This window comes from Liolophura sinensis, chromosome 12, assembly GCF_032854445.1.
Source record: "Liolophura sinensis isolate JHLJ2023 chromosome 12, CUHK_Ljap_v2, whole genome shotgun sequence".
NCBI lineage: Eukaryota > Metazoa > Mollusca > Polyplacophora > Chitonida > Chitonidae > Liolophura > Liolophura sinensis.
Window position 1 is genome coordinate 9,001,000 of NC_088306.1, and position 13,832 is coordinate 9,014,831.

The following is a 13,832-nucleotide window of genomic DNA, read 5'->3' on the forward strand; positions in this document are numbered from 1 at the left end:
TGGTAACGTAGGACTTCATACAAGAAAACAGTGGACAATTGGGCATTTTCGGTAACCCGATCAGATGTATCTAACTGTAACAGTTGTGTCTTGAGTTCTGTCGACTGTCTGACAAGCAATATTACAGCGCCAAGGACGGTATTCCAAATGCACATTCTTTGTTTTTATTCCATTTTATATTATTTTAAAAAAATAAAATAAATAGTTTGTTTGGGACTACCAACGTCCATAGAGTATTTGTCGATATGAATTACTTTACCAGTGGTCTTTTTTAACAGAAATAGTTATCGGTAATGTGTGTGTGTGTGTGTGTGTGTGTGTGTGTGTGTGTGTGTGTGTGTGTGTGTGTGTGTGTGTGTGTATGTGTGTGATTGTGGGGGAGGGGGGGGGGGTGAGGTAGGCATAATAAAGTGTGAAATTTATTCCAGAAAGGAATTCAATCAGGAAGCTGCGGTTGTCGAAGTTTTTGGACATGTAGCCAAAAAACATTTTTAAATTTTTTCTATATAACAGATTTGTCTTCGTTTGAGAACCAATACTAAGGAGTCTTGTCGGCCCAGTGTTGGGGCAGACAAGTGGGGTTTTTACGGTGTTAAGCAGAATGTTTTCTCGCCGTTCGCTTCTTGACGTGATTGTTTTTTGTGACAACACAAATTTCCTGTTTTATGGTGATGCACCCTTGGATACATCTGACAGGAAACGACAATACTGAAGTGATGTTACAAGACAAGAAAACAAGCAACTCATCACTGTTTCATGTATAAATTAGCCTTCAAAATGTTGTTCTTTTTTTTTTCCAAAACGTGCGCCGCTCCTCTCGTAAACAGCCAACTGCAATGACATAGCTGCTCCGAAATGCCATCATAAAGTAGCCCTTTTCGCCATGTAACGATCTAAGCCGGATTTCCGGGTTGCCATTTGGCCGCCATTTTGGATCAATACGTGATGTTGTATAGGCACTTGGCCTCTTGACTTGAGGGGCTGACAACAAAAGTGGACAACATTAACGATGTCTGCTTTCCTAGGGTAACTCACAAATCTTTACAAATGATTGTACAAATGTCCGCGAGAGGCATTTAATCTCCATCAGAAAAGACGAGGACAGTTGTTAGGAGTCTCGTGCTAGCCCACATCGCTCGTTACAGCGATTGATCACTTCCCCCTAAATAAGCAATTACGGACAATTCCTCTGGCATACCGGTCGTCCACCACTCATAATTGTGGTGATCAATCTTTTCTAATTGAGTTCATCTCTTTTGCTTTGTTTTTGTTCCAACAGTTTTATCCCAACGTGACAAGTATATTGACATAAGTCTTGTTTTTATCAAGGAGAAAAGGCTTGTAAATACGAAACAAATCACGTGTACATCGATGGCAACGTCAACTTTGAATTCTCAAATGAACACCAAACACACATGTATCTTTGCACTTCCACATTTAACATTCAAAATGATTTGGGATCTTGCCGGTGCGATATTCCAACCAGGCGAAATAACCAGTTTAGTTTCGCCTGATTAAATGGGCGTGGATTGTTGTCTAGTCTAGAATCAGTTCATTCCATAAGTGTAATGTTTTCAGTATTATTATAGCATGCAGTCATATTTATTACCTTGTTACTCCAGGCATCTGCCAGGCATGGCTTATTTCTTTATTCTTATTCTTTATTCATTATTAAACTAGTAGTTTGGTTACGTCTGTATCATTTGACAGGCTGATGACGATGTAACTGTCCCTGTTGTCTTCAACTTATCCTGTTCCAATGAGTGAGTGAGTGAGTGAGTGCATGGAGTTTAACATCGTACTTAACAATTTTTCAGTCATATGGCGACGAGGTCAAAGGTATAATGGTTAAAAGTTAAGGGAGGCCAGCATTAATGTGGGAGGAAACCGAGCAGAGCCTGGGGGAAACCCACAACCATTCGAAGGTTGTTGGCGCACGACTGGAGAGGAAGCCAGTATAAGCTGGACTTGAACTCACAGCGGCCGCATTGGTGAGTTGCTCCTGATGACGATGTAACTGTCCCTGTTGTCTTCAACTTATCCTGTTCCAATGAGTGAGTGAGTGAGTGAGTGTTTGGAGTTTAACATCGTACTTAACAATTTTTCAGTCATATGGCGACGACTGTTCCAATGAGGTCAGAGGTATAATGGTTAAAAGTTAAGGATGGAGTTCAGAATTTTCGGTCAGAAAATGAGCGAAGACTTTGATGTTGTGACTGGATATGGTGTCGGTGGGCAGCTTTTTCGGCCTAACGTCTCAGTGAGCAGCATAATAAACAAGGTGGTAATACGTATTTATTTGAATGTTCAAGAATATTTTACTTACGATGGCGGCCAGCATTAATGTGGGAGGAAACCGAGCAGAGCCTGGGGGAAACCCACAACCATTCGAAGGTTGTTGGCGTACGACTGGAGAGGAAGCCAGCGGCCGCATTGGTGAGTTGCTCCTGGGTCATTGCGCCGTGCTGGCGCTGCAAGGCCCCCATTGAGGTAATAGCACCATCTCATACCCATAAGACAGCATTGTTATCTGCATTGCCCTTCACAAAACTTTACTCGTAAATTATGACTGGCTGTTGTCTGCAGACCTGAATAATATTATTTCCAGAGATAATCATCAGACAACTGATTTATGAAGTTTTGCATTTCGTACAGCATAATGCCATGATGACACAAATCAAAGGGAGCTTATTACATATAACGTCAGTTTATACAATTTCTCACTCGATAAAATGAACGTCTCGTCTATGGCACGCATACATGTAATTGTTGAGTTCCCCTATACAAATCATCACTATCCGGATCCGATTATGTAAGATAGAATATATACAAGTGTGCCAGACAGCACGCCTTCTGATATTTGTCTGATTGCTGTTGAAAGGATATAAAAGCTCATCCATGAACGTCCTAGGAGTACATCGGAATACCTATGCAATGTTGATATATTGTTTCCTCGAATTTCACATCAGTGTTATTAATGAGATTTTCAAACAGCTCAATGAACATCGAAACACGCCATGAATGGTAACCTGTGTATGGTCAAACATGTTGAAGTCCTTTTCGCGCCCCAAGACAAAAGCTGAGAATTTTTGTTTACACCGTCTGCTTGTAAAGGAATAATAACCAAGTAACTCTGACGACCTTTTACTTAAAGTTAGACTTCTCAAAAGTCCTCACGAGCCTTGTCGACGACTTAATGTCGCCAAAGCCGCGCGTGCACTGAAAACGGTAACCATGGACGGGTTCATCTGCCGGATTCGAATTAAGAACAAGCCTAAAACATTACAACAACACATGATTAACCGATCTTTTAATTTTATTTCTGAGAGATATCACATGTTATCAGAAATATACAAAAATATCACATTGCGAAATTGAATTTCGCTCATTAACATTCACATTTTTTTTTACAAAAGATCATCGAGAATAATTTTGAAAACATACTTTTTTCCACAAGCACGATTTCACATCAATATTTACGTATGATGACAAAATGGAGAAAACTGATTTATGACTCATTTATGTACAATCATAAAGCGACAATTTATTTTTTTACAAAAAAAAGAAGATTTAAAAACAATGTTACGCTGCACGTCACGTGAACCAAAATGCAATGAAGCCTAATCTTTTAGTCAACATTTTGCAAATGTTTGGGGAGTTCAGATAATCGATATGCCGATCTCCAGTTAGCAACAGAGAAATACATTCTGTAGAATCTGTGCCGGTTTGCGTCTGGGGCAAATATACAGCCAAAAATTTTGCCTAAAATTTCCATTCGAGTTTATACAAGTCCTGACACAAACGTCATACATGAAGTATTGTGACGGTATCAGCTGTTCATGTTTTTGTATATATTTTGGTATGTACTAGGAAACATTACTCAGCTAGTCAGTTTAGCCAACAGGTCTACACAAATAAACCTTTAAACCTATTGATTTTGTGAACAATGATATTCAAAATAACTAACTGCCCTAATTTCTGCCCTTACAAATTTGTTTTGCTTCTCTCATAAATCAGAAGTTCAGTCATTTTATATAATAAGATAGCGTTTCCTCCACCAGGCATATCTATACTGAATAATAAAATAACAGGATTTCTAGTTATTAAATAAAATATAGATAAATGAAAAAAAGACAGGACTATGCGATTTACAGAGAAGGAGGGTGGAGCCGGGGGGGGGGGGGATCGGGGGTTGATGCTTTATCATTATAACCGGGGGGGGGGAGGGGAGAGTTGACCAGAGATACTTTTATAATTGTACTTAGTAAACAAAGCAAGCAGGATAATACATCAACTATGTTTTCACCGAGTTCTATAATTTCTATTAGTAGGATTTCTTCTTAAATTACCGGTGCGACACTCATTTAAAACTCAAAATCTAGAGGCGGATAAATGAAATTCAACGCAAATAAATAATTTCACAAAATTAAATGGATTTAAAAATAGTATAGGATTCGAGTAAATTTACAAAATTCCCCTTAATTTGCACGCCGCATAGGCGGATTTATACATTATTGGCATAAGAAGTAGGTACAAAAAAGGAGGTCATAAAAAGCAAAATGCACACAATACAACTCTAGAAGAAAACAAAGCATAAATATGTATAAGGGACGGGGTAGCATCAAGCACTTCTAACTTTTAAAACTCTCAATGAATATGTGTGAAAACTGCCTGTTTACTAAAATGGAGTGGCCAGTTGAACACAATTAAGCAAATACAACGCCTACAACCGTATACTTCATGTTATTAATATGAGAAAAAAAGTCAGTATAAGGTTGACAGCAATTCTGGTTTCTACAATCGGTCACAAATTATGTGAACATATCCAAGCTTGATGCCAACAGTATCGTAAACTTCATTTCTTACCATACACTAATCAAGCTCGCAAAAAGGTTATATATCAATGCCAGGCTCATTATTGGCAAATACCAAGCACTGCCTTATTACCATCAATGTCATTACTTCAGTAACACTTACATTTTCCTTTCAAATCGGCGATGTTTCTTCTTTACTTCTTTTTTACAACCAATGAAAATCTGCGTTTTCTCCTCCCTCGACTTTTCCTTTAATGTCTTCATCAGTACCAACATTTCTCTTCACCAATTGCATCATTTCTCTTGAACAGCAGCATTGCTCTTCGTTAATAGCAACATTTGTCTTTCATTTATTTACCATTTTGTTCAATATACTTAAACGACCAAATATAAAAACATTTCCACTTTTTTACGGGAGGAGAAGGAAGCCTATTATAATTTGAAGCGCCTTTTCAATTTTTCTTGAACATGAAGGTGTTATAGAGACACTGGGGTCCTGTATATGTCGATAACATTTGTGAACACAGTGTTACATGGTCGCTTACAGACATCATATTTACAAGTCTTTTTTTACTAATAACAATTTATACAACATTTTTGACGAGCCCCAGTGAAACATAAAAACTCTGGTCAAAAACATTATGATATCCGGTACCATGATGATAACAAAAACAATTTTTGGCCTTGAAAGACAACCTGACCAAGAGCAAACGCAAAATGCAGAAGGCCCACCCGGCCTTCCATTCTTGATACACTTATCGTGGCCGCCAGTCAAAGGCTGACATGTGTTGGTATGTAGAGTTTCGTCGCATTAATTCTTCCTCATAGAATACAAAATTTGTACAAATGGTTCAAATTCAAACATGAGCTTTCTACTACCAGGCTTACAAACTGTTCTTTTTCTAACACGCACCACAAACACACGCATGCACACACTGCTAAGAAATGTACGAGTGCGTAAAATTGAATAAACTATTACAAGAACCACTCCATAAGCATTAGCTTACACGACATAATGATGATCAATCCATGTTGAAGCACCATTGAACAATGAAATATAGCTTCAGATCGTAATACAGGGGCGAACATTTTATTCAGCATGAAAACGTCCTGGGAGTGCCTCGGATGCAGAAAGCGTTCCCAGAGAACGGTGACGTTACTGGTGATTGCCATGGTAACCATGTGTCAGATCACGTTCTGGTGAGGGATTAAAATGTAAGGATGAATCTGTAGACCGAGTGATCTCGAGAGAATGTTCAAGATGGCGGAGAAATATGATCCTGTCAACATAGCAACGCCTCACATCTCAGAGGATTGCACGAGAACGATGGTAACTTACATGATCACAAGAAGACTACAATGATCTAGAAGCGATGACGAAATGGTAAGAAGAGTGGATCAAATTCACAACATCTGTAAATGTGAAATAGAAGAACTGATACATGTCGTCGACGTAAATTGAGCTCTGAAATTTTGAGGAAATTATGCTGCATTTGTTTGTGATTATTTGTCTGCGGTGTTGACATTAGTGCCATGAGTGTTGATGTTGTTGTTGTTGTTGTGTTTTTGTTTTGCTATTATAATCAGTCTCGTTTTCCTCAGACGCGGAACAAGCCAAAGTAATTCAGTTTTGGGTCCTTGGAGAGAATGGAAAGATTTGAGACTTTGACATATATTTCGTCGTTGCCCCTTAGTTGGAAGACAGCCCCGAGATAACTCGAATACTCCCCAAAAGATTTGCTCTCCGTACAGCATTTTGTGATGGAATTCTGGGTGAGCATCTCCTCGCCACCCCGGGGGTAGATCATATTATAACGGTACAGGTAGTGGGATAGGGTCTTAGAACGAGAGCGACGCCTGGCACGGTCGTCGTCAAAACGCTCCAGGAATGACACTTGGCTGTAGACGTAATACATGCCGTCTGTAGGCACGACCAGGCGTCCGTAGCGGTACACCATGTCCCGTGTCCGGAACGCCAGTCCGACGTCGTCAGTCCAGTTCGACAAGGCGAACTGACGCCCAACTGAAAATTGTAGAGAAAAACGTATATCAAAGATCAAGTAAAGAAAAGATTATGTTTATTTGATTGGTGTTTTTCGCCATACTCAAGAATACTTCGCTTACGACGGCGGCCAACATTAATGTGGAAGGAAACCGGGCAGAGCCCAGAGAAAACCAACGACCATCCGCAAGTTGCTTGCAGACCTTCCCACGCGCGGCCAGAGGATGTCAACATGAGCTGGACATGAACTCATAGCGACCGCACTGGTGAGAGGCTCCTGTGGCACTGCGCCGCGCTAGCGTGCTGACTTTCTGCCACACAGGCCCCAATACGACAAACGGAAATCTTTGTGTGTTCTGCAACGAGGAAAATAGTAGGCCTACTTGGTATTTTACACTGACCCGCAAAAGGTGTTAAATTCGATGATATTTTCCTGTGCTGGGTATATACCTCGTGGTGGTAATTTTCTTCCTAGAGCCTTTTCGTGCGGACGTTTCCTAATTATGTTTTAGTGTGGTACCTTCAAGTTACATGTACAAATACACGGAACGGTGATACCTAACTGATGGAATATGGCATTTAGGGCTCATAATTTCTTTTGTGTGTACACATATAAAATCTGGGTGATTGTTCTTTGTCTTTTGACAGCAAGAGTGCAAAACAAAATTCACACGTACGTCGTGTATAGCTAAGTGTTTGATTCCAAAATGAAATGACTGAGTGTTAATACGTTTCACAAGAGCAAATCTAATACACCTGTATTTAATACAACGTTTCATAGGAGCACATCTAATACACCTGTATTTAATACAACGTTTCACAGGTGCAAATCTAATACACCTGCATTTAATACAACGTTTTACAGAAGCACATCTAATACACCTGTATTTAATACAACGTTTCACAGGTGCACATCTCATACACCTGTATTTAGTACAACGTTTTACAGGAGCACATCTTATACACCTGTATTTAATACAACCATGAACAAGATTCTCGTTATCAACGTGGTTCTCATTTCTCCTCACATCTCACTACGGAGCCTTTCAAATTTTTCATTGACAGCTATATGGACAATTTCATCTTCAGCAGTTATGGGGAATTTAATAGAACTTACCTCCTTCAATGAGTCGGTGTCTGGGGCCCATAAGGTGCGCCGATGTCGTTATACTGGTCTTACTCTCAACATAATCGCGATGGATATTAATTTTACCTGAAAATACAAGACAAATCATCAGACAAATATTCTATTGTCCTGCCTTGTCGGGAAACAGTAATGAGTATTTACAATCACAAAAAACAGGGGAAACTACCGTAACATGAATAACCCACAAACTCTGTCTATAATCCCGGCCGTCTACTGCATCTTAATCAGGAAAAATCACCCTTCTACTTCTATGCATCGAATACTAAATTATTCATGTAACTGAAAATGACAACGGGAGACAGCCACCATATTCCAGACACTGATTCAGCATCCAAACATATACATTTTCGTTTTCATTCCATTGACGTACCCAACTGTGAAAAATATGTTACTTACGTAATGGCGGCAACCTCAATGGACAGAGGAATCATGATCTGATTTCTTTACTGATCCGTTTGATAGTACATAGAAGTCAGCAACATTCTACATGATAATCTTTCGCTATTATTGCACCCATGACAATTCCTTAATTTGTGTAATCCAATTTGTCTTAATCCAATGTAAATATTTTCTTACTCTTCTTACTTAACTCATGGGGCCTCCGTGGCTCAGTCGGTTAGCGCGCTAGCGCAGCGTAATGACCCAGGAGCCTCTCGCCAATGTGGTCGCTGTGAGTTCAAGTCCAGCTCATGCTGGCTTCCTCTCCGGCCGTAAGTGGGAAGGTCTGGCAGCAACCTGCGGATGGTCGTGGGTTTCCCCTGGGCTGTGCCCGGTTTCCACCCACCATAATGCTGGCCGCCGTCGTATAAGTGAAATATTCTTGAGTACGGCGTAAAACACCAATCAAATAAATAAATAAATAAATAATTAACTCATTAATTTATCGAAATTATATGTCGAAATACACATCTAAAGTGAGTATTTCAACAGTCAGAAACTCATACGCCTATTTATTAATATTTATTAATAACTAGTGATTAACAGATTACACAAACGCACTAATTCACGAATCCATCGGCCGGAAGTAATTACCGAAACACACGCAAGCGCCCTTGACCCGAACGTCGGTAAACATTAATGTCCTACAAACGTGTATTTAGTTTAGTCACAAAACCCGACACAACAGAGCTAAGAAGTACCAGAAAATTTTGCCACCATTGCACATGCGCTGAACTATTTCACAACTGTTTACACTAGGCCCGGTCGATCCTTTGCTACACGAAGCGAGTGATTGAAACCATCTGCCTGGATGGAGGCAGGGCATCGTTTTGACACCTCCTCAAAGTAGGCACCTTTAGACTGCCTCTCTTTTGGTCTTTCCATCCATACTTCTTACTACAGCTATAGCATGGCTAACTTTTTGCACCTCGGGTCAAAAAAAAAGGAAAGAAAAAGGCAATGCTGCAGTGTGGATTTGCGTTACAGTGAGATACAGCGAGCTGACTCCAATACCCAGCGACATCACTCATCCACTCGGGGCAAGCAGCAGTGGCAAATTTCAACACATTCTCACAAGTGATTGTTGTTTTTGTGTATGAGCTGGCAAATGGTTTCGCTAGGGCATGACTTAGTACTGCATGTGCTACCAGAGACCACTGTAAACAAAGCTAACACAAAGATATTGTTTTACCTACGACTGGTGCGTACTACAAGCCAACAGAAAGTAACCATCCAGTCTTAAAACCTTCTTGTCTATTTGCTACTCTAACAGCCTTGTCAGAAATAATTACCCGTCACTTTCTTTCCTTTCCTGCCAGATAATTTGTCTACCTCGAAATAGAAGCGCCTCTGGGAAAAGCCAAGTTCTCTTGCGAGCTTGAAGACTAGACAACCACTCTCTCTTCCAGCCGACTCTTACACGATAAAGCTTAACCCATCGCCAGAAACCCACAGCGGAGAGATACTAGTAGCTAACAGAATTTTCACAGACAAGATGAAAGCGTTAGATACGAGTATCTAAACGACACTCTTTCATATTTATACTTTATGCCGTCTATAATAAACTTGTTATAAAACCCTTTTAGGCTTCCGTACAAAGGTTCATCAAACCATGACCCGCGCCATTCCACAGCGCAGGGATTTTAATCCAGTTGAATTCCTTCAACCTCAGGATTTTACCTATTTGTCCCAAACGTTAAACTTTTTGCGGATATTTTGAACAAAATCAGTATTATATTGAAAGCAGTGTAAAGCTTTCGCGTCGTTCCATAATATTTGGGCTTCTCGCAAAATTTAAATTCAAGATAACTTAATATCGTTTAATCCTTTGATCAAAAATTTGTCAGGTGCATGGTAGCAATCTTTGATGATGTCAAGTTGATTCACGAGTGAGTCATGCATTAATGCTGCACCGATTACACGCAACTGGGCCGAATCCGATTCAGGCGCCTAATTCTATACGCTAGATATTAAAAACATCTGTCTTATACCGCGATATTCCATGCGCAATTTAAAGTTCCTGTCTGAGGTCATGCTATATTCTGAGACACCGGTGTTTGACGTTTTGCTTTGGACCAAGTACGTTGATATCTTTTAGTGTATACATATTAGCATATGGCAGAAACAGCCATTGTATGTGGAACTCTCACCTTACCCAAACCAGTCTCGTTTTGTAGCGCAAAAATGGTGTGTCGTTGACGTATTCAAAATCATTTACTGGCCAATACGGCAATATGCTGAGTCTGGTGCATTGGGGAAAGCATGGTGCATTGGGGAAAGCATGGTGCATTGGGGAAAGCATGGTGCATTGGGGAAAGCATCGTGCATTGGGGAAAGCATCGTGCATTGGGGAAAGCATCGTGCATTGGGGAAAGCATCGTGCATTGGGGAAAGCATGGGTAAACTGACTCCTATAGTCAGGAATTCAAAAACATAAAAAAATCGACTCGCCTCTGAGCCGACCCAATTCCTTCGTATGAGCCTATAATAAACTACTTAACTGTGGAGTCAAATGACTTGAATTTTAAGTTCGATGGTCCAATGGCTCCGACAGGTGACACATGTTAAGGTGGAAAGAAAAATGAATGACAATCACTAAACTGTTATTTTAATACTTATCTTCGTGTTACGGTACCTGTAAAATTATCTGAGATTTCAAAACAACAACCAAATATAACTAATAGCAGCCACAGTGATGATATACAGAAAATCGTCTCTATATCTAATAACTACCAAGACGTTTAAGACAGCAAATCACGACTAAGCTTTATATTATTGTCACTCGGCCATGTTATCTCCCACTACAGTTACTATTGCGTCGTTTCGCGGTCGCTGTCCTCGTCTCCTGTGGATTAAGAGTAGAGGCAGGGCTATAGGCACGAGGCAATCATTCAAGTAAACGGAGAAATTTGCAAAAGACAACACAGACAGATGGTGTCTGAATTAGTATCAATAGAAAGAGCTCAGGGATAAACCCGGCGCGTAAGTGTTCCGAAAACAGACTAGTTCAATCAAGTTTACCGGCCATCCCACTTCTGACACCAGCCAGCCATGGACTCAAGCAATAATGGACTGCTTCTTGGAGGGCTGAGTCTATTGAACCAGCCGTTTGGTCCAATGAATACCATCAGCTGGTCGCCTGATTCAGCCCTTTATCTATCGATTAAGTCACAGTCGCCCCATTGCTGGAATAAACTCAGCGCAGGCAGTGGAATAAATTACACATCCCAACGTTTAATGTTCGGTATTCTGTGAGAACGCAAAACTTTGAAAGTCACTTTCGGTTTATTTCAGGACAGTGTTTTCTGGAAGCATGGCCTTGTGATAATTATACCGGCAAAGATCGATCCAGCTGACGATAAATGGCTGTCTGCAGCCATTAGAGTATATCAGCTATAAATATTCTACGTTAGGTAACTGGCTACGAAGACTTTCAGACAATAACGTTGATGGATTGCGATCGGTTCCTCGTGCATACCGATGCAAGTGGTTGGCGTGGGTGAAAGCGAAATGCAATCAGTTTACTGTGATGTTTTTATCGGTAGAGGTTATTTCACATGGAGGGGATCAGGTACACGATGAATCAAAGTCTATAATAAACTGAATCGTGTACAGTGCTAGAAAGAAAGACTCAACATGAAAGAAACCGCACAAGTGTTATGACAAATGTTAGACATGGACATAAGGTGAGGGTACAAGCAGATACACTTTAAGGGATGGGACATTGGTAGAGACCAATGGCTTATAAGAGAAAACAGCATGGGTCCCATAAAAACCCCGACAACTTGAATTAACAGCATCATTTTGACCTTTCGCGTAATTTTTAACAAACAGGACGCAACGAGAGGATGAAATAAAGCGCTGTGTACATAACACATTTATTTATTTTTGCAAAATCTTTTCCAGTGTGACCACCAGAATGCATCAGATTGGTCTCTGTTCTGTAAGTCGACATGTTATTAGCTAGGGTCAGTTTGAGGTCGTCGGTTTGGTATCCTGTTATCGTTTAGTATCGTCCCTGTATTTGGCTAATTGGTCTATATAGATGCGTATCTCTAATTCGATGTCAAACGTTAATTTGAGGTGATGAGAACGTACACTGATGACCTAGAAATAAGGACCCTTGTTAGAGATGCCTGTGAACTCATTAGCAATGTTCCCAAAATATTGATGATAATCTGGGTTTGTTGGTATCGACCTATTGACCCCAGCTATCTCCACTTCGTCTTACCCCTGCAGTTGGCTGTTTGGTGCCGTACCTGGCACTTCATTATATCTGTCTGTGCTGAGTGATCCGTGTAAACTAAACACTGCCAGGCTGAACAGGTGCCCCTGTCTTCCACAAGCTGTGCCTACAACCTGATATGTTCATCCTTTTAAAAGCTGGTATCGTTTAAATGAGGCCTCAGTTAGAATGACAAAACGTATAAAGGAGACTGAAATTCTAGGCATATTCCGAGTCTTTCTGCCTGTGTTAATTAGTGCTCGTTAACAAGTCATTTCACCAGCATGTGGAAAATAAACGTTAAAAAATATTCTTTGCGCCTGCTCCAAATATCCACGAAAAAAATAGCCCACGCCTTAAGCTTTTCGTGTGAGTATTTCACCAATATCACTAGCTAGAACACCTGATAATACATATAACAAAATAACAATAGTCACGCATATTACATATGTGTGACAACAAATACAATACCTCACCTCCCATCACTCACTCACACCCACTCACCCACCCACACCCACTCACCCAAAAAATAAGTCAATATAGAGAATCGTCAACGCTCATATTTTGGCTGATGGATATGGTGTCCCCATGCAGCATGACATAGACACACTTGTGCACAAAAACACCCTTACTGAATCATGGACAATGGCATCTATATCGCTGTGGACACGGCTTACTGTATACAGTCAACATTATCCGAAACGGTGCAAGTCAACAGGGATATTTCGCAAGCGAGTTTTGTTGGCCGCATGACAAGTTTAGGATAAACGGCTGAGGCGGCCCGTCGGTAATGTCGGGTACTGATAACTTTACACTTTATCGACTAGTTTAAAGAAACAGAAATAAGTTGAAGGGGTAAATGCAGGAAAGGTTTAAGTTGACTTCTTCCATGCAGACAAAACAATCTTTGTTATCAAACATTAGAACAGAAAGCATGACTAGAAATCAATCCATTCAGCCTTGTGTCGTTCAGTATGTAGACATGCCTTATAGCCGCGCTTCATTTTTGTCTCCCATCTCATCGGATTTTTTTTTATTCCAATGTCAGCCACCAAGAACAATGCCAAAAGTCATATCTAAAGTTCTAACGCAACGACTGTTAATTTATGCATATCACATGAGGTGGTCTAAAACTAGAGCAGCGACGACAGTGATATAGCTAGCAAATGGTCATACGTAACCGGTGAAATACGGCCTCTTGTCAGT

The 13,832-nt window shown here is 40.4% G+C and overlaps 1 protein-coding gene across 1 annotated transcript in view; it reads right to left on the reverse strand.

Moving 5' to 3' along the window:
• Window positions 1-3,306: 3,306 nt before the first annotated feature.
• LOC135478986 (CD40 ligand-like) overlaps window positions 3,307-13,832 on the reverse strand; it is a 40,881-nt gene continuing 30,355 nt past the window's right edge. The window contains exons 3-4 of the mRNA XM_064758677.1: window positions 7,934-8,029; window positions 3,307-6,837 (exon numbers count right to left, since the gene is read on the reverse strand). Of these exons, the coding sequence (XP_064614747.1) occupies window positions 6,413-6,837; window positions 7,934-8,029 (521 nt within the window). The 3' untranslated portion in view covers window positions 3,307-6,412. The remainder of the gene's footprint in view (window positions 6,838-7,933; window positions 8,030-13,832) is intronic.